This window comes from Vulpes vulpes, chromosome 10 (assembly GCF_048418805.1).
Source record: "Vulpes vulpes isolate BD-2025 chromosome 10, VulVul3, whole genome shotgun sequence".
Taxonomy (NCBI): Eukaryota; Metazoa; Chordata; class Mammalia; order Carnivora; family Canidae; genus Vulpes; species Vulpes vulpes.
In genome coordinates, this window is record NC_132789.1 from 54,680,540 (window position 1) to 54,707,186 (window position 26,647).

Genomic DNA, 26,647 nt, shown 5'->3' on the forward strand with positions numbered 1-26,647 from the left:
GGAAGTGAGGGGGCGGGCCGCGCTCTCCCTGAGCTTTCTGATTGGGGGACGAGGTCTCTCAGAGTGGATCGCCGACTAGGAAATCGGAAGGGGAAGTCGCCGCCGTCGCCGCCGCCGCCATCGCCGTCATCGCCATGCAGGTGAGAGCGGGCTTGGGGCTGTTAACCGCCAGCTAGCTTCAGGTGACAGGACTGAGAATGGGCTGGCCGAGGAGAGAGTGAGGAGTCGGGGCCGACGGGAGGGGGCAGAGCGCGTAGCTGACGGGTAAGGGCCCGCGGGGGCGCGGACGACTGGAGCGGTGGGGGTGGGGCCCACTTGGCAAGAGATGGGAGGTTGGGGCATTGTCATGGGGAAGGAGGCTGCGTGGACTAGCTGGCGTGCACGGAGGGATCAGGCTACGGTAACTGGGACGGTTGACATGCAATGCAAGGAAGGCAGCTCAAGAAAATGCAAGTTGGCTCCGGCCCCTGCCCAAGCTGTTGGATGTAGACATGAGGGATCTGGATGGAATTGCAGAGGAGCCCGAGGGACCGAGGGATTGGGGGAAGGGGAGGGAGGCCCAGAGCCGAGCTACTTAAAATCTGAGGCTCTGTGAGTGGAGCGCCGGATCCAGGCCCTCGTCATGCCCCTTGGTGAGTTTGCAAGACAGCTCTGCATCATTTCTCCCAGCCTGAGCCTGTTAGTTGTTGAGGATGAAGAAATGGAGTAAAACCGGAGATCACAGACGGGAGGAAACTGCAGACACCCCAGCATTTTAAAATTGTGTCTCTGGCTCCTAGGAGCATGTGCGTTTTGTCTTTGTTTTTCGCTTGCCGCTTACTTTCTTGCACCTGGTTGGCTGTCAGTAAATGTCTTCAGGCTGAGTGAGCTTGTGGAAGGGACGCAGGAATATGGGCACAGAGATAAAGCGAATGCCGACTAATCCAGCAAGAAGAAGCTTGAAAACTTCAAATGCTGATGGCAGATGAGGAGTGGGGGAGGGGCCGTGGGGGTACAAGTTTCAGGGAAACCTTAGTTTCCTTCGTTTCCACAAGCATGGGTATGTTTTCCGGAGATTGTGTGACTGGCAAGAACTTCCAGGCTCACAAGGCAAGTTCTAGGACAAGAGAAAGACAAAATACTGCAGAGGCACACAAAAGTTAATAAAGCCCAGGGATTATGTCTGAAAAAAATGCCTCAGTGAGAGAGTGTTTCTATTTTTTTTTTAATTTTATTAATTTATTCATGAGAGACAGAGAGAGAGAGGGAGAGACACAGGCAGAGGGAGAAGCAGGCTCCACGCAGGGAGCCCGACGTGGGACTCAGTCCTGAGGCCCCAGGATCACGGCCCCTGGGCCAAAGGCAGCACTAAACCACTGAGCCACGTGGGCTTCCCTGAGAGAGTGTCTAATACAGAGGAAAGCCAGACATGAATTAGCAGACAATGAGGGAAAGGAGGAATTGAGGTCAGGCAAATGGATTGAAAGGTCTAAGAATTGATGCTGTCTGTAACCCAAATACCAAAGATAGAGAACAGCCTGGCTTTCCTGCACCAGTGAGAGCCTGGGTTACTTGACTAGTTTTGCATACTGTCATCCCGGCTTTTCAGCCTTCTCTGTATGCGACATAGCCACACCTATCTGTTCCTATTGGTGCAGAGGGAGGAGAAGCAGCTGGAGGCATCATTAGATGCACTGCTGAGTCAAGTGGCTGATCTGAAGAACTCACTGGGGAGTTTCATATACAAGTTGGAGAACGAGTATGACCGGCTGACCTGGTAAGGGTTGCCAGGGCAAGCTGAGGAGGGCTCCATGGGGTGGGGGTTGAGGGGGCAGGCCTCCTGATTGATAGGACATCTCCAGGGAATGTCACAATTTATCACTTTGCAAACTTTTTTTTTCTTTTAAATTTCCAAGTTTGTTTTTTTGTTTTTAGATTTCATTTATTTATTCATGAGAGACACATAATGATTGAGAGAGGCAGAGACACAGGCAGAGGGAGAAGCAGGCTCCCTGCAGGGAGCCCGACGTGGGACTCGATCTCAGGTCTCCAGGATTACGCCCTGGGCTGAAGGTGGTGCTAAACCGCCAAGCTACCCGTGCTGTCCTGCAAACATCTTTTAATTTGAAAAGAGCTATGTTTCCCAACATTTAACAAGTGAAGTTTGTCGTAGAGCCACTGTGGCACAGAAATAGAGAAATGCCCAGTTTTCCAACCCAAGTTTTTTCTAGCTTTTGATTGTCACCCTTTGACTTCTCTGGGTGGAGGTACTCCGTCAGTGGGTCCTCCCACTACAGTAAGAGTACAGCGTTCATCTCGGATCTCTTATGATAGATATTGCTGAGTCTTTTAGGTCCAACCTACTCTGCAAGTGTGGATCCTGTTTTCAGGCCTGAAAGATCTTTTTTTGCCCAGTTTATAAATTTTTAATGATAAGCATAGCCATGGTTCTTACTTTGCCACTGGTCTTTTACCCCATTCAAATAATGAGCTGCCTTATTTCTCCATATGTGTTAGAAACTAAAAGCATGTCCCTTTTTCATAACCCCACAATCCCTGGGATCCAGTCTGGTTCCTGCCCAGTCCAGCTGTAGTGCTCTGAGTCTTTTTCGAGTGAGCCTGGGTATTCCTAGTCTGAAAGACCCCTTCGAGGCTACTTTACTGAGAACATCGTGACACCTTCTTACCACTACCAGGCCGTCTGTTCTGGACAGCTTCGCCTTGCTCTCTGGACAGTTGAACACTTTGAACAAGGTCTTGAAGCATGAAAAGACACCGCTGTTCCGCAACCAGGTCATCATCCCCCTGGTGCTGTCCCCAGACCGTGATGAAGATCTCATGGTAAGAAGAGGAGAAGGGCATAACATGGGAAATTAAATTCTTAGATGAGGGCTTAGGGCACAATTGTTGCTTGGTTATTTTAGAAGTTCTGAATGTGTAGTGTGTGGTAATAGAAAGCAAGGGCTGCTTTATTGAGGCCTTTTTTTCCTTCTGGAATTGGGGAGCTACTTCCAAGTAGTGCCAAATAAACCTGAGGCCTCTGTGCCAAGGCAAAGACCTTTCTCCTCCAATACCTATCTTGAGGAAAAAGTGTGTTCTTTTGTGATTTTTGTCTGTTTTGGTATTTTATTAAAATGTAGCAAAGAGAAACTTGTCTCTATGTCTGGTAGAAATAGAGGTGTGAGCAGATGGAAATGAAGCAGGGAGTAAGAGCAACAGTGTCCTAGGAAGCCAGATACTGTAAGTGTCAGGCTGTGTTTTCCCCAAAAATGTACCATTTGCCAGTGGAAGGAGCTGTGTAGCAAGCCAGATTGAATTGTCTTGGATTGCATGGGAGGATCAGTAACATCTGTGTGTTACAGCGGCAGACCGAAGGACGAGTGCCTGTTTTCAGCCACGAGGTGGTCCCTGACCACCTGAGAACCAAGCCTGACCCTGAGGTCGAAGAGCAAGAGAAGCAGCTCACAACAGATGCTGCTCGCATTGGTGCTGACGCAGCTCAGGTTGGACCAAGTCACTGCCCTGCTGCTCCCCCCTCCCCTGGGGCCCTTCATGAGAAGCTGGGCAGTACTGTTGGTGTCTGGTAGGGGTGCACAATTGGTTATATAAAAGTTGCCCCTGGAAGAGCACAAGGAACAGCCCTCATCACAAGCATTTCCTGTCTGCTCTGATCTCTGCACAAATGTGTTACAGAAGCAGATCCAGAGCTTGAATAAAATGTGCTCGAACCTTCTGGAGAAAATCAGCAAAGAGGAACGGGAATCTGAGAGTGGAGGTATGGAAGGATTGGTGGCAAAAATGGAGGAGGGAAAGGAGGAGAAGATGACTGGACTAGGACTGGTGGTTTGGGTGGTGGTGAAGTGAGGATAGAAGACAACTGCTTAGGAGAGGGATGTGTCCATTCTGTTTGCCGTTTATACTGAGGGCCAGCCCTGGAGCAGGCAGAGGAAAGGGGCAAAATGAGAAGAGATAATTCTGAGATAGTTGTGGGGGTCTCTTGGGGTCTCTTTTTCTGGGCTGCTGGTGAGTGTGGGTGCTGCTGAAGCCCTGGGGCTCCTGGGGCTGGTCTTCCTGCTGCCAGGTTTAGTCCAGGGTCAGAGGCGCGTCACAAGCTCCTCACTTCCCCTTTTTCTTCAGGTCTCCGGCCAAACAAGCAGACCTTTAACCCCGCAGACACCAATGCCTTAGTAGCAGCTGTGGCCTTTGGGAAGGGGCTGTCTAATTGGAGGCCTTCCGGTAGTAGTGGTCCTGGCCAGCCCGGCCAGCCAGGAACTGGACCGATCCTTGCTGGAGCCTCAGGATTACAGCAAGTACAGATGGCAGGAGCTCCGAGCCAACAGCAGCCACTGCTCAGTGGGGTGCAGATGGCCCAGGCAGGTCAAACAGGTAAGGTGGCGGAGAATGACATGGTAGCAGACTCGAAGCATGGAAATAGGGATAAGCTGGATTGTCTGGGCCCCCAGTATTCCAGAGTTGGAGATTTTCTCCTATCCTCCTTGGACTGTGACCCAGAAATCAATTTTTAAGAGTAAAAACACCCTTTTGAGACTGTAGCAGGTACCAGCGAAAGGAAGAACTTTGAGCGGCAGGACTGCACCTCCCAGCCCCATCTTAGAGCTCTGTGTCAACTACCTTCTTGTCCCGTTTACTCTGGACACTGAGTGTGCTGTCAGGGTCTTAGACCAGTGGGTGGGCCTCAGTTAAGACCATTCAGTAGGGATGCTGGGATTGAAAGACAAGCAAGCTACACGTACTCTTTTCTTTGTATTCAATCTCTCTGATCTACTGTTAATAGTTATGAGAACAGTCTGGAGGAGTTCAGATGTGCGTAGCTAGAAGAGGTGTTTTGTGTTTTGTTTTGTTTTTTTTTGTTTTTTTCCAAAGCCCTCCAGGAAACGGAGCAGTTACAGTAAGAGAGAACAGTCTTTTGCCTGTGACAGTAAATGGGGTCTAGCTGTCTTTTCCAGAAGTAGCTGAGCACGAGACTGCTGGGGTGTGTTCTGACCCCTCATACTATCAGTCCTTTTTTTCCAGATACCTTCCGGGAGAGGGCTGGTCAGGACCCACACCTCTAATCTTTGCTACCCGGGGTCAGAGGCCACAGAGGTTCTGAGCTGATAGAGCGAAAGGGTGGCAGAAGGGAGCCTGGGAGACCACCTCTCTGATTTATCATAAAAGTCTTACTGTGCTTCAGGTGTCTTTCTTCATGTTCCTTTTAGGGAAAATGCCAAGTGGAATAAAAACCAACATCAAGTCCGCTTCAATGCATCCCTACCAGCGGTGAGTGTGGCCGGCAACTTTGCCCAAAGCTGGACTAGACGGGTATAATAAAGAGAACATGGGCTTTCAGCGCCAGACAGGTTCCAGCTGCACCACAGACTAGCTGAGTGACCTTGGGCAAGTGACCTGATTTTTCTGAGCCTGTTTTCTTTGTAAATGGTGATGATACCTACCTCATAGGGTTGTTGTGAGGACTGAAATGAGAAAATGAATGTAAAACAGTACAGCCTATGAAATAATGGGCATTCAATAAATGATAGTTTCTACAGCCACTTCTCCCACTGCCCTCCTCAGTCCTGGATCCAGAACCCAGCAGGATCTGACACTCCTTCGTGTCAGCGGTGAGCTGATGGACACAAGATCATGGACCACTCTGTTCTGTTTGAAAGCCTGTCCGTATTTTATGGTGCCAGAAACTGTCACAGCCTGTGTATGTCCTTAGAGGCATGCCGGCTCCATAGGCCCCCCTGCCCAGGTTCCATGAGGGCCATCTCTCCAAGCTGCCGGCAACGGGGCTTCTGGGCTGGGTCAGAGGGTCCACCCACAGCTCTGGTGAAGCGTGGGCCTGCCCTCCCCTCTCCTTCACCCTATCTTATACACATGCAAGAAGATGCTGAAGGTCCAGTAGGTGTGGGCTTCCCAGGAAGTGGCTCTACCAGGTAGGACTGTGTGAGAAAGGGGCTTTGTTAGCACGTGAAGCCCCTTCTCTCCGGACTCATTTTTCTTATTTTAGAGGGAGAGGGGAATCACGCTTTACACCGTCTTTCTTCTGGATTTCACTGCTCTCATAATAGCTCCTGGTTCCTGGACTCGGGCCAGGATGGCTTTCCTCCAGTCCACTAAAACTGTGGCTCAAATGAGAGCCAGATTGCTGGTGGGTGGGGACAGCCCTCAGGACCTCCGCATGCTTTACATAAAGCTGAAGAGCAGAGTGAGTTGGGTCTGCAACCTAAGCCCCCTTTCTTGGTGCTCCTTTGCAGGCAGGGGCAGGGTTTGAGTCCGGAGAAGACCAAAGGGTTTCTCTGAATGAAGTTCTTTAAATTGATGGCCACAGGGTCCATGTTAGCCGACAGTGATTTACGAGGGAGCTCTCTAGCGGTCAGAGGCCCTGTGTCAGAGACTTTCAGAGTTGATGCAAGGCGGTTCCAATTTGTTCCCCATAAAATGTCTTCTTAGCTTTGATTAGCTTTGATCCAAAAATCCCAAGAGGTATGCAGAGAGCCTGCCCATACCTTCTTGCTGCCTTTTTCTGTTCTCTTCTGTCACACACCAATCCTTTGGCTTTTGTTTGGTGCCGGTCAGAATTGTGCCAGGCTGTGGCAGCAAAGGACTGGAAAAGTGGTCCGCGATGTGTCAGATCCACTCCTGCTCCATCAAGACAAGAAACGGTATCCATAGAGTTCACTGGTCCTAGCACACCGCCACGCGAGGAGTCCTGTTATCAGCTCTGAGGCCATGCCAGACCTTTCCTCCACTTCAGCAGTACTGCTCTATTGCTCTGTCAGCCCACTCAGGTGTTCCTTCTGTTCTTATCTTTTCCATCTCTGCTGGAAGTGTCAGAGCTAAACATCATACTGGGTAGGGTTCAAGCTGTGCTGCTCTAAAACCCCTGAAGCAGCTTTGTGCTAGGTCCTTAATTCCCCCAGAAGATTCTCTCCTTTTGAGAGGCACCAACCCCAAGTTTCTTTGTTGTCCCAGGCTCATACCACCTTCATTGCCACCATAATATTTGAAACGGGTTCCTTGTCTTTCCAGAGTGGAAATGCCGTCCTGCCCCAACAGGAGCATGTGCAGGACCTTACCCACCTCTTGGGCCCCATTCTTTACTCTGGAGGCACTCACATCTATATTCTTTACTCTGGAAACACATGCTCTCATTTCCAACCCCCCACCCGCACCCCCACCCCCTCTGGAGTGCATACACCTATGTAGCATTGCCAGTTTTGGGACTCAGACAACCCAGTAAATGCCTCAACGGAAAGCATCTCCCTCCCCTCACACACTCATTCCCCCCATTTCCGCGAGAGCGAGTATATATGGAGCTCCCTTTGAAGAAGAGGACGTGGTGGGCTTACTTGTTCAGATTTAAAATTTGTAAACGGTGTCGCTCCCCTTTGATGGTATTCCTCTGTTTCTGACTCCTCTGTTTTGCTTGGGGACTGTGCTTTCTCCTGCTCTCGGGGCCCCTGGAGAATGAGATGAGGCCATTGTCTCCTGGGATTATGTCTCGGGTGGAGAAAGAAGCGCTGCGAAACCATGAGCTCTTACTTAGTGTGGTCTTCATTCCGCTGAAGGCAGAGGCTTACTTAATCCATATCAGCATGACAGCCATTGCCTAGGACAGCATCTCCAGCTCTGGCCTGTGGCTGGAATTCCGTCATTGAAGCTCCCTTTTACTCACTGCCCCAGTCACCCCATTCTCTACCCCTTCTGAGGTCTACTGCTGCCCCACCTACCTAGCTAGCCTTACATAACCTTGTACTTTTGTGAAATGGCCAAAATAGATGGGCTGTAGCTGAGTGCTCCTTCCAGCTCCACTATGGGCTCTGGCCTGAGGACTGAGCTGGAGGGGTGGATTGCCCACGTCCTGTCCTGCTGTCAGGGAGGAAGCTGCACTCTGCAGGAATGCCCTAGTGCAAGGCTGGTCCCATTTCCCACCCCATCTCACCTCCCCCAGGCAGCTGGGAACAACCTCTCCCTTTGTCTGAGCTTCTTGTACAGAATAATCCTCCTTACGGACAATGTATTCTCTGTGCCCCGTGGACACAGGAGCCGTGTGAGCTGATCCCAGCACCAGGCGGGACGGAGGCTGAATCCTTCCAAACGCCCACCCTGGGTCAACTCCTGATTACTGTCCAGAGAAATTACTAAGAGCTGTACGTTTTCTTCCATCTTCCAGATGTGGGGGGATAGCTTATTGAAGTTTAGTGGTGGGCCAGGAATAGGGCCAGGGGCTGTGGTCTGTTTTTGGTTTAGTCCTGAGAGTTATTCATGCCAACCCTGTGGAGGCTCTGATGTGGCTCTGGCCTGACGGCCTCAAACACACAGGAGTAACACTTGGGAAGCATTTGCTGCTCTGCGGACGGGGCTTTCTAGTTGAAGCAGAAGGCAAACTCTCCAGCCCATCTGACAAGGCCGTGGCACCCCATCACTTCAACGTGTGTGTCCCACAGAACAATCTCCCTCTTTTCTTCTCTTCTTCCCTTTAACTTCTCCCTGGTTCTTGTGCCTCTTAGGGTCACAGGCAGGTCTGGATCTCTGTTATGGTCTCTGGATGAGTTTATGTGGCCGCTTCCCCAAATGCATTGTGGACAAGGCACCTGACTTCCCTGGGTCTCCGTCTTGTCAACTGGCTGATCCCAGGGATCCTTCCTAGCTTTAAAGTCTCTGGCAGTGATTCGCAAGCCTATTTATTCCCATGCATTTTGCTTGTTTCCCTCATTGCGTGACTATGTTATATAAAATAAGCCAGAATTTTCCTAGATCAGCCCTCAAACCTGTACAAACTATTACTGAAGTTCCCTCTCCGTCACCTGCAAGTTAACATACCTATATCCCGCCAGAGTACTTCCCTACGATTGTTTTCTAGCTTGCACTAGTTCTGTAGTGAAAACTCATCAAAGATGTGGTAAGTTACCCCAGAGATGCATGTAGTATGTATGTCAGAAGTTACCTTCCAGCTCTCTGGCATCCCTCTATCCCGTGGGCAAGATCTGTGACCAGAGAGACTTGCAATGAAAGCAGTAAATGACATTTTCCATGGGATGATAACCTGTCCTACTGAACAATCAGAGGCCTGGGCTGCTCCACTCCCTGCTTGCCCTCTGCCACTCCACTGCCTTCTCTGGTTCTCACCCAGATTTCCCGTCTGTGGTCTTCTCTTGCCCACACCCCTGCTTGTATACCACCTCTGTTCTTTCTACTACTTTCTCTGGGCTGCTTCCATTTTCATGGCCCTGCTTAGTGTCCTTTTAGTGTCTCTTCCATGGTACTCCTTGACCCCACATCCCTGCTCACTGACTCACAGCCACACTCCTGAAATACAGGGGCCACACAACATTGCCTCTTCTTTCACACCTGCCATTCCTTTTACCATTCTTCTGGAACTACTCTGTCAAACATCACTAGTTTGTTTAAGAACTTTTGTATTTATTGGAGATAGCACAAGCAGGGGGAGTAGGGAGGGGCAGAGGGAGAGGGAGAAGCAGACTCCCGCCGGGCAGGGAGCCCAGGACCCCAGTGTCATGACCTGAGCCGAAGGCAGGCGTTTAACTCACTGAACCACCCAGGCACCCCCTCAAACATCACTGTTTGAACTAAATCCAGATTTTTTTTAGTGCTCATCTGACTTTATCTCCATGGCATTTGATAGTGCTCACCGCTTCCTTCTCATCTCTTTCTCCCCACTTGGCCTCTACATCTTTGACCATTCCTGTTTTGTAGCTCTTGGCCTCTCCCTCTGCCTGCTGTCTCTGTGATCGCCACTTTTATTTACAGCTCGGAGCTCTCTGCCCCTAGGATCCATAGGTACCTCAGATTCTGAACGTTCAAGTCCAGTCATCCTTCCCTCTAAGCCTGTCTTTTTTTTTTTTTTTTTTTTCCAGTTTCTTGGGTGTGCCCTGAGCTAGGTCTATGGAAGCCACCCTAAATCCTTCTGGGTCCCAGCCCCTGTTACCTAGTCAGGTACCAAATCTTGTCTCTCGGACTTTCTAATATCTCTCCATCCTGCCCTGCAGTTTAAGCCCTAGGCCTCTTGCCCTAAGAGTGGTGTTCAGACTCCCTCTCTCCCACTCCAACGCATCTTTGATATGGCTGCCAGGTCTTTCTAAACTGATCGGATCACATTGCTCCCTTGATTAAAATCCTCTGGTAGTTAGTTCCCTCCCCATGTTTCTCAAACGGGAGTCCAAGTACCTGGCAGGGTGGTGGGGCAGTGTGCCACACATACTGAAAGTCCTAGGATCAAATCACCCTAGAACACTCATTTTCTTGAGGGTAATTTAGAGAACAAAAAATGATCACGTATGCATTCTTAAGAGAAAATAGAGTTCAAGGAATTCCTACTAGTCCAAAGGGGTTCAGAGTAAGCCACCAGATTCCCTGGGGAATACTTCTTTCTGTCTTTTTTGCCATTACATGTACTTTATTGAAAAAGTGAAAAACAGTTCAAAGTTCCTGGGAAGGCAAGTAAAAGATTCTGTGTGATCTGGCCCCCTGACTTCTCCTGACTTAGTTTCTCTGTTGTCCTGCCCCCACTTTATTCCCAAGCCATAGAAGCTGCTTAAAGTTTCCTGAAAGTCACAAACTGTTTCTGGTCTCCGTTCCTTTAGTCCCATGGTTCCCTCTGCAAGAAACATTTTGCCCCATTGTTCTGTCTGCCGAAACCCAGTCATCTTTAAAAGTTGAGCCCATGAGCCACTCTGTGAAGCTCGCTGACACCCCAGTGTAGGCACAACTTGGTGCCACTCAAAATAAGGTCACTTACTTCCTCTTTTATGCTCTTTATTGTCCTCCAAGTTCAAGCACTCTGAGCTGTCAGGGCTTGAATCGCAGTCCATCTACATGAGAGCAGTGTGATCTTTGGCATGAAATGTGTGTGTCTGGCACACTGTATAGCACTCAGCGGGGCATAAACACTCTAAGTGCTAGCTGCTGCTATTACCAGTAGTGGTGTGGTTTAGTTGATGTTGGAGAGATAGTACCGTGTAGCTTTTAGGTTAAAAGAGCAGGTTCAGACTGCCTAGGTTCAAATCCTAGCTGTGCCACTTACTAGCTGTGTGGCTTGGGCTAATTAGTTTACCTCTGTTCCTCAGTTTCCTTATTCCTGCGGATGATGATATTAGTGGCTGTTATTGTAGGGTTGCTGTGATGTTTAACTAGGTTAATACATAGGAAGTGCTCAGAATAGTGCTTAACGATAGATGTTCAATAAACGTTTGCTGTCCTCAGGTAGTGTCTAGAACTGCCGTCAGCAATTGTTGCTTAAACCAACGATCGATCAGTCCCTTTATGAGGACAGAACTTCTTCCTCCCTCTGCACCTCGTCTACGGGGATGTCATGCTCAGCAGCCTCCTGAGAGATCCTTTGCATGCATCTCAGCCCCCATGGTATCACCTCAGCACCGAGTGCAGAGCATTTTTACACTGGTTTATCTGGCGTGAGAAGTCATTTTTGCATCTAGTTTTGTACATTTTCTTTCTCCCATTTAGTTGACACCCACCCTCTTCCATTAAAGCCCAGTTTGGTCTCTTCAATTGTGTCATATTGCTTTGAGACCAAACGACAGGCTCCCTCACCCAAAATATTCTTTATCCTCCCTCCTAAACCGTATCTCCTGTCCCAGCTAGGTAAAGACTCAGTTCCATAGTTGGCCTCCATCCTGTCCCTAAAGGGGGCCCTACACCATGCAGAGGTCTCTTTCTGTGTGCACTTGTGATGAGTTCCCTTCTCATTTGTCCACGCTTACTAGGCCTGCGCCCAGGTGTCCGTGGGCTGCTGTTGTAATTCCCCAGGTGTGGCAGACCAGAGCTCGTGCTTGCTTCTTCACACTCCCCACCTGCCCCGTAGGCCTCGTTGTGTCATGGCAGCTCCCCTATTCTTGCCTTTAAGCTGTGAGCCCTCTCACCTGGAGCCAGGACCTGGGAGTCTGGTGCCGTCTCACACCTCCACTGCTTGCACAGGCTCTGCCCTCTTTATCCTGCTCTGAGCCCCCCGCCTCAATCTAGTGAATAACTCATTCTTCCAGGGTTACCTACCTTTGCCATCTCCTTCCCTGTACGTTCCACCATTCTTAAATTATATCTGACCTGGACACATTCATTGTGTGACCTTAGAAGAGTTGTCTCACTTCCAAGAACTTCAGTTTCCACCTCTGTGAAATGGGGCGATAGCCCAGTCCTCAACTGAACATGTTCAGTCCTCCACTGAACATACTTAAAATGAAAGTTAAACCTTTAAGTGGCTCGTAATTTTCTACAGGGTAAAGTCCAAGCTTCTTGGAACGACATGAAAGGTCCTTGAGGTCAAGAGTCAGCCCTCAAATACTAACTACTGTTCTCTTCCCTTACTCTCTCCTGAGCAATTTCATTGTTACTGCATCATGGTGTGTTGGACTGCTTTGGTTACAGTACAGTACAGTTAAACTAGCCCTAGCCAAACACAAAGAAAGGGGGACCCTGGTGTGTTTGGGTTATGGGGATGGGGGGTTGAAGGGTAACTGGCTGCAGGTGGGCTCCAGGGCTCCAATGGCCAAGGCCCCCGACTCTGTATTTCTCCACTCTGCGGCAGCAGGGCTCGTCTCGTGTACGAACTCCTATTGTTCTTGCTTGGATTCTGTGTCGCTAGGAGCCTGGACTGAGGGAAATGGGGAGACCACCGTGGTTATCAGGCTAGTGGGGTGGGGGCAGGAGTTCCTAAAGGAGATGAGGGCAAGGGGTGGGAAAGTGTCTGAGCCCCCACAGCCCACTTTGTGGGATTTCAGGGAATCCTTGGACTTTTTTTTTTTTTCCTCAAGCCCTCAAGTCCTTTTTTTCCTCAAGTCCATTCTTTAAGCCTACAGAACCGTGTTTAAGATTGCCTGTGGAATGTGCCATCTTACTTCAAACTCCAGATGTCCCCAAAGGCATTAGTTTCCTCCACTCCGCTCCCACCTGAGTTATCCAGCATGACCACCTTCCTGTCAATCCTGTGTCCTCTCTGCTCTGTCCTGCCTTCCTGCTCACTCCCATTGCTCTAGGGCAGGCCTTCCGTGGGTCACACCTCCCAGCTGGATCCCCTTCCTCTCCTTTCCTGCTGGTTATACAGCATACTGTCCCCAGGTTTGTCTTTGTAACAGATAATGGGGGTCATACCAACCTCTTTCTTAAAAATTCTTAGGGACACCCCAATACAAACAAAACTCCTCATTCTTTCATTCAGACTACTTCAGGATTTGGGGCCAGCCTATGTTTTCACCTTCTTACACATGAAGGCCTCTTATTCCGCATACCCTTTGGCCAAGCAGAATCAGATGTACCAGTTCCCTACACCTGTGCTGTGCTTGTCTCCTTCCATCCCTTTGTCCACACTTTTTCCTCAGCCTGGAACACCTGTGTTCCTGCTGCCTTACTTGCCACGTGACCTTGAGAGAATTCCATCACCTTTTTTTTTTTTAAAAAGACTTTATTTATTCATGACAGACAGAGACAGAGACACAGGCAGAGGGAGAAGCAGGCTCCCTGCTGGCAGCCCGATGTAGAATTCAATCCCAGGACCCCAGGATCACAACCTGAGCTGAAGGCAGACACTCAACCACTGAGCCACCCAGGCGTCCCTCCATCACCGTTTCTGATTCCACTCTTTACGTCCACGAAGCAGTGCTAATAGTAGTTAACCGTACAGAACCGAACCTGAGGAGTGTGTGGAAAGCAGCTGGCCCCTTTCTTGCCAGAGAAAGTATTGAACAATAAGCTACACTTTCTCTTTTTTCCCCTTTTGGCCCTTCTCAACACACCCTCAGGATCCGGCTCTCTTTCCCTCATCTTGATGACCTCCCCTGGTTTGTCCCGAACCCAAAATCTTCCCTTTTCTCTCTCCACAGCTTTTTCTGCAGGGCCTCTCAGAGCCCTCTCCCTGTACCAGAGTTTCTTTAGTTCTGTTCAGTGAACACTGACTGATGCCCACAGCGTGTAGGCATTGGCTGCCCACGGACAGACATGATGGGTATTTGCACACAGTCTCTCCCTCCTGCCCTCTGGATATCTTTCCAGCTCGGGTTCCTTCAGCAAAGGTCTCAGCCTCAGGCGGAGGACACCCTCTAGCTGGCAAAGGCCCAGGGATATGCAGAGTGATTAACTGACAGACCCTTCATCCTCTCTTCATTCCCCTGTCCTCACAGACTCAGCCCTCCCCCCAACTCCTGTGTGATGACTGGATAGAAAGTGCCCTTTGTCCTTTACAGGATGGGGAAGGGAGAAGCCTGACACAGCCCCTGGCGACTGCTTCCATCTCTACCTGCCACTCTGGCATCCGCTAGCCTAGACCTTCAGTTCCTGTCATTTGTAGCCAACTCCCCGCGTCTCCCATGCCGCAGCCCCTCCACTGCTCCCCATTTGCCCACCTGCTCATGCACACACAGGCCTGCCTTTTTCCACTTGTTCCTCATTGCCATGCCTGCTTCTTTGATCCCATTTCCTTTAAATGTTTCTGCTGAAACATGTCAAGCCTCCGATCATCATGGGAATGGAGTTGTTGGCCTTCACGTGGATGGTGGTTTTGAGACCAAACCCTTGCAGAAAGTACATCAGTGATTTATCTTCCGGGGAATGAGGATAGAGCAGGACCCCTGAGAGAGTAGTGAATGAGTTGGGCATCAGACAGGGTGGGACCCTAGGGGAGAGTTACCTCCCTCCTAGCCGGTCAGGAAGGTTCCATGAAGGAGGGGGAATTTTAGCTGTTGGACTGGGCATTCTTCCCTTAACCCCCAGTCTCCAGCTTATCAGGACTGAGTTCCTGGACCCCTTCAGTCTCTCTAGTTGATCAACCTGTCCCTTCCATCCAGCTTCTCTGCAGGCCCCAAATGACCTCCTCTCCCAGTCACCTGACTGATTTACCCTTTCCCGTACAAGTCAGTCTGTGAGGTCTCCTTAGCCAGAGGCCAATCCCTCCCTCTGTATGCTGGATCCCATTGTCTCCTTCCGCACAGCCCGTAAACATGTTCAAGCCTCTTCCCGTTAAAAACAGCCATTAGAGTCAATCTGAAGGTGAGAGCCAGACATCGATATTTTAAAAGCTCCCCAGGTGATTGCATACAGCCATGGCTGAAAAACATAAACAGAACAAAATCCAAACTTTTTACCATGGCATGTAAGGCTCTGTATAAACTGATTTCCTGCCTGTGTCTCCTGCCCTGACCTCTCTGCCCTCTGAGCTGGAGCTGCACTGAACTACCTAGAGCTCCCCAAACCCACCACATCTCTTGATTCTGTGCCTTCACACATGTGCCTGCCTCTGCCCCTGTGTTTCCCTGCTTTCTAGAAAGTGCCCTTCAATGTTCACCTTAGGTGTCCTTTCTACAAAGCCGTCATGAACTCACCCCCACCCTGGGGTAAGGTGCTCCTCCTCAGTGCTTTCATAACCCTCTGTTTATCTCTGTGGGAACACTCGCCACCTGCTACTATGATTGGTCATCTAGACGTCTGTCTTCTCCTCTAGACTGCAAGTGTTTTGCAGGAAACCGAGGGCCCTGGAGATGCCATTTGTAGGACTTGGGGCCACATGACATCTATCAGATGTTGGAAGACGGTGTCTCCCGGGACTAGGCTTGGAACTGAGTGAAGGGAGTCTTGGCGCCTGTTCATTCATGTAGTCAACATTGACCACCATGGCCCAAGTGAATAAATGGGTAGTTGAAGTCTGCCTCTATTGTACTTGACCTGTGGGACTGCACACACATCATCTCCAGTAGTCTGCTTTGTTCGTGTCTGACTTGTCTCTAGATGGATGCTGAATCCAGAACCTCTTGACAGTACTCTCGGGGCACTGTGCGTACACAGTAAGCACTTAGGAAATATTTGTTAAACCGATGCTCATGAATCCACACACAAGACTGGTACATTGGTTATCAGGAGTGGTAGGTTCTTGACGTACGGGCTGCTTCCCACCGTGTCTGTGAATTGTCGAGCACAGAAGCAGTGCTAAGCGCTGTATGCGGGCTAGCTCCTCCACTCTTGACGATGAGGGAGGCACTGTTCCTGTTTTATAGAGATTCAACAACTTGCAGAAGGTCATGCAGGTCCTCAGTAGAAGACTTAAAACTCAGGCCTCTGGAGGCAGAGGTGACCCCAAAGCCACTAAAGTATACTTGGACCACATTAGGCTTTCAACAAATATTTATCGACTCAAGGGAGACTGCCACTCCCGGGGGGGGGAGTAAAAAGCCTTCTGAATTCTCACTGTCCTCCCCACCTGACTCTGGGTCCCACGACCTCTCTTGGCTTTCTCACAGTCTCACTTATTCTAATATTCACTCCACAAATATTACGAAGGATCAAATGAACCAGACAGTGGGCCCGGTGCAAGAGATACGGAGACCACTAACACAGGACTGAGTGGAACTTAGAGTGGAGGAGGTTGCAGATTATTGCTTTGCTGTAGGATTGCGGGAGCGGAGGGAGGTGATTTACTACCTGGGAGAGCTGTACCTTGTATTGAGCCAGGGGACAAGGCTTAGAGGGGTGGGGGTGTGTGAAAGATGCAGACATCCTTGGGCAACAGGATGTGGCCCAGGAGAATAACGCAGGCTCAAGGCGAGATCAGGGAAGCCTTAGTGTTATAAAATGCCATTAAATTTGAGCCTTTGAATTCTTCCGCCCTTTCCTTTCAAGGGTAGCTACTGATGGGCTGGACCATAGTTCTACCTTGGCTCTGGCCTCTTACCTCTAAGATTGAACTCCCACATGGCTCCAGCCCACCATTTATGAACATATGTTTTTCCCAAACCACTGTCTCTTCTGAATTCCTTTCCTGTCCACATTTACACCATCCAGTCTGACAAGCAGTTATTGGGTCACTTATATGCACAGCACCACCCCCGGAGCTCCTGGAGATAGAGATTTCATTCCGCCAAAACGGGGTCCTCACCCCAGTTCAGTCTCGTGGGTGAGTGTGTGGAGCTGAGAGGGGAGAGCGCAGGAAGCCGGGTAGACAGCTAAGTATATGTAGAGAGAACGAGTCCACCTGTGTTGGGGACGTCTCTGGTTCTGCCACTCTCATCCCATCAGTCTCCAAACCTCCGTAGGTCAGGCTCTCACCTGGCCTGCCTCAATAACCTCATCACCCTGGCTGCCAGAGTGAAGTGACTCAGCTGGGTGGTAAACCCCATGCCGGGACAGCATCTGCCCCGCTCACCGATGTGTCACTAGCACTTACCACACTCTTGCACACGGTAGGTGGTCAATAAATATTTGATGACACACGCCTGACTGTGTAGCCTGCTCGGAAACCTTCGCTGTTTCTCCTGTGCTTCCAGAATAAAACCGAACTGCCCGGCTTGGCCTTCAAGCCCTCCCTCCCGCATTCAGCCACAGTTGGCTCCACTTGCCTTTTTTTCCTTTCACTGCCTTCAAGGCCAGTTTAGCCAGTGACTCACTGTTCCTGCCTCGGGCCACTCGGACTCTCCCACTGCGGAGCCCTCCTAGCAGTTCCTAATGCTAGGGCTCAGCAGGGAAGGCTTCCCGGCCCAGCTGCTCCCCCAGCCCAGCCCCGGCACCCACGTGCTGCCTCCGCCCCCCATCCCCTGGAGGGGGCGCCCCGGAGGGCAGGGCCCATCAGGGCGCGTGGGGCGCGTTGGTGGACTGTCCCCGGAGGGCCCGGCGCGAGCAAGGTGCACCTCGGGCGGGCGGGGGGCGGGCCGCGGGATGCGGAGGGAAGGGGTGGGGAGCCCGCGCTGGGCGTGCTTCCTGCCCCGGAATCTGGCGGCCCGCCCCTGCGCCCGCCCCTCGGGCCGAGCCGAGTCGGGGCCAATCAGCAGGCGCCCCCCGCCCGGCCCGCCCCGTCCCCCTCTGGTGACAGAAAGTCGGCCCAGCAGATGAGGAAGTGGCAGGCAGGCCGGCCCTGGGGACTTGTGTGTGGCCCTGCTCCCTCCGAGCCCGCCGCTGCTGCCCGCCCGGCCCCCCGCTGGTGAGTGCGGCCCTTCCACGCGCGGGCCGTCCACGTGCCCGGGCGCCCTGCCCGCCCTGCCCTGCCCTGCCCTGCCCGTGGGCGAGGCGGTTCCTGGGACCGTGGGTGGGAGGTCCCAGCTCTCCGGGGCGGGCCTGGCCGGCCGCCTCCCTCCGCTCCCGGCCCCTATTTGCTCAAACCTAGGCCTTCTCTCACCACCTCCCGACCCTCCCTCCCTCCCTCTGCGCCTCCTACCCTCCCTCTCCTCCTCCCTCTCCGCGCTCGGGCTCTTCTCCTCCTCTTTCCCCTCCCCCGGCCCCTGCCTGTCTCCTTTTCCCCTTCCATCCGTCTTCAAGGGAGCACCCGCCTGGTTCCCCTCCTGGGACACACCCGGCGCTCCTCAAGCTTGGGGACAGGTCATTTCCAGAGCCTCGAGCCGCTCCTGACCTCCAGGGTGCATGAGTGTCTGTGGAGGGCGAACTCGAGGAGGTGGTTGAGAGAGCGGGAGAGATAACCAGCTGGCAGGCTCGCGGGTCGGGGAGGAACTGTGTGTGCGTGTGCGAGCACAGGCCTGTGCCAGGTAGGCCCTGCCACAGAAGAGGCGACCCGCGAGATCGGACGGTGAATGAATGAATGGGGATTGTCATCCGTGGGAGAGATCTGCGTGCATGACCGAAGGCAGGTGTGTCTCAATGTGGTGTGGGTGATTTTATGTTCACTCACCTCTAAGTGCGGTGTTTGAGTTTATGTCTGTGACCACACCGATCTGTGACTCATGTACGTGTGAGTAAATCTGCATGTAGGCCCGAGGGTGTGAGCATGAACACTTGCACATGGTAACGCAGGACCAGCGAAGGAGGCCGTGTATGTGTTTGGGGCGTGTTGCCCGCATGAGTGGAGTCAGGAGTGGGTCTGAGCATCAGAAACTGTGCGTGTCAGAGTCCATGGAGGCTTGTTTGGGTGGTGTGTCCGTGAACGCCTGTGTGCTCCTGCTCACCACGGGTCAGCCTGTCGGTGGTGGTGGGGAGAGTTGTGTGGGAGGGAGGGCTCGGGGACCGACCGTGGCGGGGTGTGGTTGGGGGTCCACCCGGAGGCTGGGGGAGCACCTGTGAGATGCGTGCCCAGCTGAGTGTGCGAGGGGCACGCCGATGGCCTGGGTGGATGTGTCAGGAGGTGAAGCGGACATTCTTCACTAAGCGCCTGCACGGCTTGTTCTCTTGATAGAGGGAACCGGGCACACCTGGGTGCAGGCTTGTTCTCTTGATAGAGGGAACCGGGCACACCTGGGTGCAGGCAGCTCGCCGAGCATCTCCTGCCCTGAGCATCTCCTGCCCTGGCCGTGAGGGGAGTGCCTTGTCCCTCTGGGACAGCCTCGGCATCCCTGGCCCTCCTGGGTCTGGGCCCAGGCTTTTGTGTCCCAGTGTGCCCTCCCCCGACATTCCTTCGGGTTCTGAGGGGGAGAGGGCCTAGTTCATTAGGACCCTCCCTAAGGGAGGGGAAGATTCCTGAGACCTCCTCCACTCACCCACCTCCTCACATGCCACTGGCTTCCCTGCCCCTCCCAGGGAGAGAAGGGCGACCGTACCCATTCCGAAGCAGGGCAAACCGAGAATTTATGGCTAGATCAGGAGAGGATGCTGGGTATGGGTTTTCAACAGCTCTCTTTGGGCCAAGGCTAGGGCTGGGCTGGAGGTTTCTGGCTCAAAACTAAGCTAGAGCCTTAGCTCACCTGGCTGTCCGGGGTGGGTGGGTGGTGAGTCCCATGCTTTCCTCTTGGCTTTCCCAATCCTGGTGGGTCCTGCTCCTCCAGGCCCTGACCTGTGGCCTGGACCCACCCTCCACCCCATGCGCAGTGCAGCGGGGGCGGGTGGAGGGCGGGGCGCTCCCAGATCTAGTCAGACAGGTGGAGCCGCCGGGGCAGGAGTCTCAAAGGGCCAGGCTCCCGAGAGGAAGGGCTGGAGGGGAGTGCCGGAGAGGAGGGGAGCAGGGAGCGGAGAGCGGAGACAGAGTCACGGGAGGTGAGGGCCCAGGAGGGCCGAGGAGAGGAGGGAGTATGGGGGGGGATCGTCCCGGGAGCTGAGCATCCCGAAAGTGGATTGGGAGGATCCCCCGGGGAGAAAAAAGACCCAGAGCTGGAGAAGTGGGAGACTGGCGGGCAAGGCAGAGGCAGTCACTCTGGAGAGGAAAGGTGAGCTTCTCCGGAGAGTGCGGCAACGGAGAGCTCCTGTGGAGGGAGAGGGGGAGTGAGGTCGGTGGGAAGAATCTCGGTGGCGTGGCGGGCCGAGAGGGAGGGAAGGGAGGTGTGGAGGGGCGGGAAGCTGCCTCCTACCCCCGTCCCCCAGCAATTCCTTCCCTCACTCTTCTGGCCTTTCTGCATGGAGGTGTCAGGAGTTGTCTGGTCTGGTCTGTGTCCTGTCGGGGGGGTCAGGGGTGGGATGGAGGCACCCAGCCCTGACACCCACCGCCCTCACCTCCCCAGAGTCCGTAGCCAGGATGGAGGCGATCGTGAACTTGTACCAGGAGATGATGAAGCATGCAGGTAAGCTGCTCTCCTCCCTCCTGCCCCAGGATCCCTGGATCTGGGGCTGTCTCCTAGTGGAGAGTCCCTAGGGACTCCCTGACCCTCTGTGACCCGACCCCACCCCTGTCCACCTGGTGGGGCCCCTTCGGATCCCGTGACTCCTCCTGACTCCTGGACCCTTATTCACAGATCCTCGGCTCCAGGGCTACCCTCTGATGGGGTCCCCCCTGCTAATGACCTCCATCCTCCTGACCTACGTGTACTTCGTTCTCTCACTTGGGCCTCGCATCATGGCCAATCGGAAGCCCTTCCAGCTCCGGGGCTTCATGATTGTCTACAACTTCTCACTGGTGGCGCTCTCCCTCTACATTGTCTATGAGGTGGGCCCCTGGGATGCCCAGGTTTTAATTCCTGCTGGCAGGATGAGGGGCAGGCTTTGAGGTCAGGTCAGAGCATGACATCTCCTTTCCAGAGAGGCTCAGATCCATTGCTTTAGCTGGATAGCCGGAGGGACTGGGCAGGGTGGAACTCTGGTGGTCTAATCCACACCCTTTCCTAGTTCTTGATGTCTGGCTGGTTGAGTACCTACACCTGGCGCTGCGATCCAGTAGACTATTCCAACAGCCCGGAGGCACTAAGGGTAAGCGGGGGCGGCGGGGGGCGGGGGGGGGGGGGTACTGGTGCTAGGTTATAAGCACCCTGGGGATAGCAGTTTGGGTGTGACCTGGGCTCATGGGCCAGTTCTGAGACGTTTCTGGAGTAGTGTGGGGGTCCTAAGGCTGTCTGACCTCTTGCAGATGGTTCGAGTGGCCTGGCTCTTCCTCTTCTCCAAGTTCATCGAGCTGATGGACACGGTAAGTGGTTACAGGAGATACGAGGACCTGGTGGGGAGAAAGCGGCGGCCCTGGCTCTGAAACCCATTTCCCCACTCTTCTTAGGTGATATTTATTCTCCGGAAAAAAGATGGACAGGTGACCTTCCTCCATGTCTTCCACCACTCCGTGCTTCCCTGGAGCTGGTGGTGGGGGGTAAAGATTGCCCCGGGTGAGTGGTGAAGGCCACAGTGTGGGGGGGGCGGAGGGGCAGGCACTGAGGACCAGCCGCTGGCCTCTCCTGACCCCGCTCCTTGTCCCGACAGGAGGAATGGGCTCTTTCCACGCCATGATCAACTCCTCAGTGCATGTCATCATGTACCTGTACTACGGGTTGTCCGCCCTGGGCCCTGTGGCTCAGCCCTACCTGTGGTGGAAAAAGCACATGACAGCCATCCAGCTGGTGAGGGGCCCGGCCCTGAGCCACCCGCCCTTTATTCATCCTGCCTCCCCTTTGACCCCAGGCCTCCACATTCAGCCTTTCCCTACTCCAGCGCTGTTCATCTGACCCTGGCCTTCTCCCTTCTAGATCCAGTTCGTGCTGGTGTCGCTGCACATCTCCCAGTACTACTTCATGCCTAGCTGTGACTACCAGTACCCAGTCATCATCCACCTCATCTGGATGTATGGCACCATCTTCTTTGTGCTCTTCTCCAACTTCTGGTATCACTCCTATACCAAAGGCAAGCGGCTGCCCCGTGTACTTCAGCAAAACGGAGCTCCAGGTACCGCCAAAGTCAAGGCCAACTGAGAAACGTGGCCTAGCTAGGTGCCCACCTAAGTGCCTCAGGACTGCACCTTGGGCAGCATCTGACGTCCTCCCCGCCTACACCGGTGACCTGTGACCAGGGCCCTGTGTGGTCAGGACTGAGCAGGGGGCAGGCCCTCCCCTCCCCACAGCTGGCACACAGGGACCATGGCTTCCGTCGCTCACCCGCTTCTCCTGGCCAGCTCCGAGGACACGGCCGCACTGCCCTCTGCCACTCCAGAGCCGGGGGCTCAAGGGCTGGACACTCATCTTCCCCTCCTGGCCTTAAACTTGGGAGGGGAGCACTCAGGACTGGCCCCCACCAGGGTCTTGTGGCCTTTTTCCTCACACTGAAGAGGTCAGCAATAATCTGTCACTCTGGACCCATGACCCCTCCTTCTCTAGCCCACACTGAAGCAGAAGCTTCTTGACCAAAGGTCAGAGTGGGTGGGGGGCCTGGGACTACAGCCTGTGGAGGCTGCTCACTCACTTAGGTCTTCATTAAAAGTGACAGAGGAAACCACCCAGGCTGCGTGTGTACATGTGTGAATGAAGAGGTGCCAGCCCTGTCTGCAAACAGGAGGGATGGTTCTGGCTCTCTGAGGACAGTGGACAGGAACTCTGGGGAAGGCTGCTTGGACAGAGCTCATGCGAGGAGAAGAGAGGGAGACATGACTTTATTAGAAAAATAAAAAAGAAACAAAAAACTGGGGTAATGAGTTGGTCCTCAACGGATGCCTTGGTGGATGAGGCTGCTCTTGGCCGCGCTGGCCTTCTCCCGCTCCCGCCGCCGTGCAGGATCCAACTCAAAGCAGCGCCATAGCCGCAGGGTCTCATCTGCAGCCGCTGAGGCCACAGTGGCCCCGTCTGGGCTCATGGTCAGGCTGAGGACCCGGGCAGTGTGACCTGAGGCACGAGGAGGGAACAAATGAGAGCAGTGCTTGGGAGTATAGACACCTCCAGCCGCCAGTGTGGAGGGCCACATTCCTTTTGTTTTTTAGAACACCTCTGAGACCATTCACATACCACAGAATTCTTCCCTTTAGAGTACACAATTGGTTGGTTTTTAGTATATTCACAAAGTTGTGCAACCCCATCACGACACTAATTGCACAATGTTTTCATCACTCCCTAAAGAAAGTCTCTCCTCACCTTCTGCCCACCCCCCCCCCCCCCCACCCCCCGGCCCCATCAATCTGTTTTCTTTGCATTTGCCTCTTTGGACATTTCATGTGATCGACCACATGGAACATGTAGCCTTCTGTGTCTGGCTTGTCGCTTAGTACCTACCTTTAAGCTCAGCCACCTTGGCCATGGTTGGGTATTTCCAAATAACCAACTGGTTCTGTGCGAAGCCATGGCCAGAGATGAGCTCCTTGTAGTGAGGAGACCAGAGGATGGAGCACACCTGTGGAGAGGGGTTGAGGTGAGGGCACAACGTAGAGCAACATTATCCAATGAGACCTAAGTCCACTGGAGTATCGGGCCCCGCCAGGTGCCAGACTTGGACCCGAACCACCACAGTTCTTGAAATGGGCCTCCACTGGGAAGAAGAGTGACCTCGAGTGGAGGGGACACATGTGAATGATCCTGAGGTAAAAATGCTATGTTTCGGTGACTAGATGAAGAGACGATGAAAGATTCTAGGAAGTCTTGCAGCAGATTCCTGAGTAGGTTCTATCCCTCTCAAACAATATAAGAGGAACACACATTTCAGAGAGACAAGAAGTGACAAACTTAATTTAGCACATACTAGGGCGTTGCCACCTAGAGGACTGAGGTTGGAGTTAAGCCGCACACATCAGTATGGTCCTGACCTCTTGAGCGAGAGTGAAGTTACAATTCTGGAAATCATCAGGGTATAGAATCGGCGAAGCCACTAGTGGGGACAGTTGCCCAAGGAAGACTAAACAGAGTAAGACTGCTTCTGGGAGGGAGAGGCTAGGTAAAAGACTACCTGGGATTGAGCATCCACAGCACTCAGGCAGGCCCCAGAGCAGACATTCCAGATGCGAATGTGTCGGTCACTGGTGCCCCCTCCAGTTGCCAGGACATTGGACTGCCACGGACACCAAGCTACAGCCTAGGTAGGATAAAGGTGGAATCAGCAGGTACAGGGGCTAGACAAGGAGCTACTGGGGTCACAGGGTAATTCTGTCCAAAACTACCATCCCGTCTCCCAGGTTCCGGGTGAGGGTCTGCAGAGGACCCAACCCAGCCCCACTCTCACCTTGACTGCCCCTTGGTGCTGGGTGAATGTCTGCAGGGGGACCCAGCCACCCTCTCCAGGAGCACTAGGCCACACATTGACCAAGTTATCGTTGCCACCGCTGGCCAAATGTCGTCCATCTGGGGCCCAGCGCAGTCCACACACCTCCTGGCTGTGGCCACTCAGTGTGGCCACATGGTGTTCTGCGACCCGAACATCATGATGATGGATGTGGCCAGAACGTGAGCCACTGAGGGAAGGGAACGGAACGAGGGTCAGCGGCAGTGCCACACACTGCCCAGCAGGACTGAGTTGCTTCAGTTCACAGGTGCATCTCTGGGGAGAGCTGGCAAAAATCAGACAGGTTTCGCAACAGACCAGCTAAAACCACACACCTGGACAAGATATAGCTGTTCCAGCACAGGGAGCTCACTCGGGCAGAATGACCGGTCATGTTTCGAAGCCGCTTCTGCTGCTGCACGTCCCACAGCTGGAGAGAGAAGGCTGCTAGGATCAGACACTGCGACTTGGCACTGCTGCCCACAGGGGCACTGCTGGTGCCCCACCCCGCTCCTGCCGGACAAGCCCCTTGGGTCTGTGCACCACAGGCCTGCGGCACAGGGACGGGTCTCACCTGCACCTCAGCACTGCTGGTGCCCACAGCCAGGTAGTTGCCCTCCTTGATCCAGGCCACTGAAGATATGTACTCCCCAGGCTGCTCCATTTGCAGCAGCTGCAAGATGTCACCGGAGCTAGCACTCCACAAGTACACACTGTTGTCCAACGCCACAGCCAGCACATTCCCAGAGCTCCAGTCCACAAGGTTCAGGTCTGCCAGAGCAGGGAAGGGGGACGGGAAGGGGGAGCATGAGCTTCCCCGCGTGCCTGGTGCCCAGGCCCTCTCCCTCCACCCAATGAATGGGCAAGGGGAAGGCTGCACTCACAGTAGTCATTCCGGATTTCAGGGGCGTCCAGGATTCGGTCTGGCAGGGAGGGAATGTAACGGCAGGTCTTCCGGGTGGAGCCTGGCGTGGCCTTCTGGCTGTACAGCACTTTCAGTCTGTTCTGGTAACCTGTGGCAACCCAGCGGGCCCACACAGTGGGACAACGGGCTCCTCCCACGGCCCCTAGCCTGGAAGGTCAGATCAACACCTGCCCTGGCCACAGTCTTAGGTGGGAGGAGCAGACTAAGGGTCGTGCTGACACCTCCCTCCCGGAACCAAGAACTTCAGGTCTTACCCTCTGGGGCATTCTGTGGTTTTCCACTGAGCCGCAGGATCTTGGCTTCCTCCACGTCAAAACCGTTCAGGTTCAGAGCCCAGGCTTTCTGATGTTCCTGGCAACAGGGTGGGCGTGAGGCAGGATGCATGGTCCAGGGTGCACGGGCTGCTGTTGGGCTCCAAGCCCCTCTGGATCACGTACCTTCTTGGTGGGCGTGTGGCTCTCTTCAGGCTGGTTTTCCTTGCTCAGGAGGAAACTGGCCACCTCCATCTGGGAAGCACTGCGATGGGGGATGTAGCGGTCCCCGCCGGGTTTGCTGGGAGTGGTCTGAGCCTTGGAGCTGGACTTGCCTGGCGCGGGGAGAGGGAGGCCGAGAGTGGGAGCAGGCTCCTGGGGCGCTGTCGGCCGGCCCGCCTCCCTCCCCCGCGGCCCGCCGCACCCCACTGACCCGGAGTCCGGCCGGGGGTCCTGCCGGCGCTGTGGGACCGGTTGGCCGCCCGCATGGGCGAGGGCGCCGGGCCCGCGGCCTCCCTGGCCTTGCGCTGCCAGCGCGCGGGGGGCGCATTGGGGATGGGCGCGTCCAGCTGCAGCAGCGAGTGCAGGTCGCTCTCGAACACGAACTGCGCCATGGACGCGGTGCCCGCCGAGTCCTGGGGGAAGACGCGCCGCGCTCAGCCCCGGCCACCCCGGCCGCGCCCCGCCCGCGCCCCCCGACGGCCTCCCACCTGCAGCTCCCAGCGGGCTCCAATCGCCGACCGGCCTCCGCCGCGCCGGCCTGCGCTTCTTAAACTCTCCGCTCCGAGCACTCATTGGCTCCTTCAAAACCCAACCGTCGCAACCGTCGCCTTCGCCCATTGGCCTTTGACGGCACGGGAGGCGGGGCTTCCGGTGCGAGCCGCAGATCTCACGAGAATCCAGCCGCGGAGCGTGATTCGAAGGGCGAGAAGGTTAAGGCTGGTCCCGGGAGGCCCGGAGTCTGAAGGCGAGAGGGGCGGGGCCTGGGGGCCTGGGGGCCTGGGGGCGGGGCCGGGGCGGGGCCTGCGCCCTCCCGAGCCGCTTCCATTCATTCCTTCCCCGCGTCCGCCCTTCGCACTTGAGGCCGGCGGGTGGGTGGTATTGATGCTACGGAAGTGCGGGAACTCGGTGGAGGGCCCTACAGCCCCGAGCCGTTCAGAGGAGG

At 54.0% G+C, this 26,647-nt stretch overlaps 3 protein-coding genes across 8 annotated transcripts; 2 read left to right on the forward strand and 1 right to left on the reverse strand.

Moving 5' to 3' along the window:
- The first annotated feature begins 66 nt into the window (after window positions 1–66).
- On the forward strand, window positions 67–5,527 carry MED8 (mediator complex subunit 8). Of its 4 annotated transcripts, none has more exons than XM_025992061.2 (7): window positions 67–140; window positions 1,638–1,756; window positions 2,676–2,820; window positions 3,342–3,482; window positions 3,673–3,754; window positions 4,117–4,365; window positions 5,199–5,527. In XM_025992061.2, exons 1-7 carry the CDS (start codon window positions 135–137, stop codon window positions 5,261–5,263), a joined length of 807 nt encoding a protein of 268 aa, XP_025847846.2. In that variant the 5' UTR covers window positions 67–134; the 3' UTR covers window positions 5,264–5,527. The 4 variants fall into 4 exon arrangements, with proteins under 4 accessions (XP_025847846.2, XP_072580373.1, XP_072580372.1 ...); XM_072724272.1 differs by having other exon boundaries at window positions 89–140; window positions 1,915–2,820; XM_072724271.1 differs by having other exon boundaries at window positions 120–264.
- A 12,225-nt stretch (window positions 5,528–17,752) lies between these two features.
- Window positions 17,753–22,560, forward strand: ELOVL1 (ELOVL fatty acid elongase 1). 3 transcript variants are annotated; one of them, XM_025992062.2, is made up of 8 exons: window positions 17,753–17,917; window positions 20,376–20,435; window positions 20,607–20,797; window positions 20,977–21,057; window positions 21,215–21,271; window positions 21,356–21,461; window positions 21,556–21,692; window positions 21,819–22,560. In XM_025992062.2, exons 2-8 carry the CDS (start codon window positions 20,390–20,392, stop codon window positions 22,038–22,040), a joined length of 840 nt encoding a protein of 279 aa, XP_025847847.1. In that variant the 5' UTR covers window positions 17,753–17,917; window positions 20,376–20,389; the 3' UTR covers window positions 22,041–22,560. The 3 variants fall into 3 exon arrangements, with proteins under 3 accessions (XP_025847847.1, XP_025847849.1, XP_025847848.1); XM_025992064.2 differs by having other exon boundaries at window positions 17,835–18,578; XM_025992063.2 differs by lacking the exon at window positions 17,753–17,917 and adding an exon at window positions 18,021–18,476.
- Window positions 22,561–22,698: 138 nt separating this feature from the next.
- On the reverse strand, window positions 22,699–26,263 carry CDC20 (cell division cycle 20). Its single transcript, XM_072724267.1, has 11 exons — window positions 26,193–26,263; window positions 25,916–26,117; window positions 25,669–25,817; window positions 25,486–25,582; window positions 25,191–25,319; window positions 24,881–25,077; window positions 24,642–24,736; window positions 24,268–24,496; window positions 23,995–24,120; window positions 23,328–23,445; window positions 22,699–22,943 (listed from the first exon to the last, which is right to left on the reverse strand). Exons 2-11 carry the CDS (start codon window positions 26,094–26,096, stop codon window positions 22,765–22,767), a joined length of 1,500 nt encoding a protein of 499 aa, XP_072580368.1. The 5' UTR covers window positions 26,097–26,117; window positions 26,193–26,263; the 3' UTR covers window positions 22,699–22,764.
- Window positions 26,264–26,647: the final 384 nt, after the last annotated feature.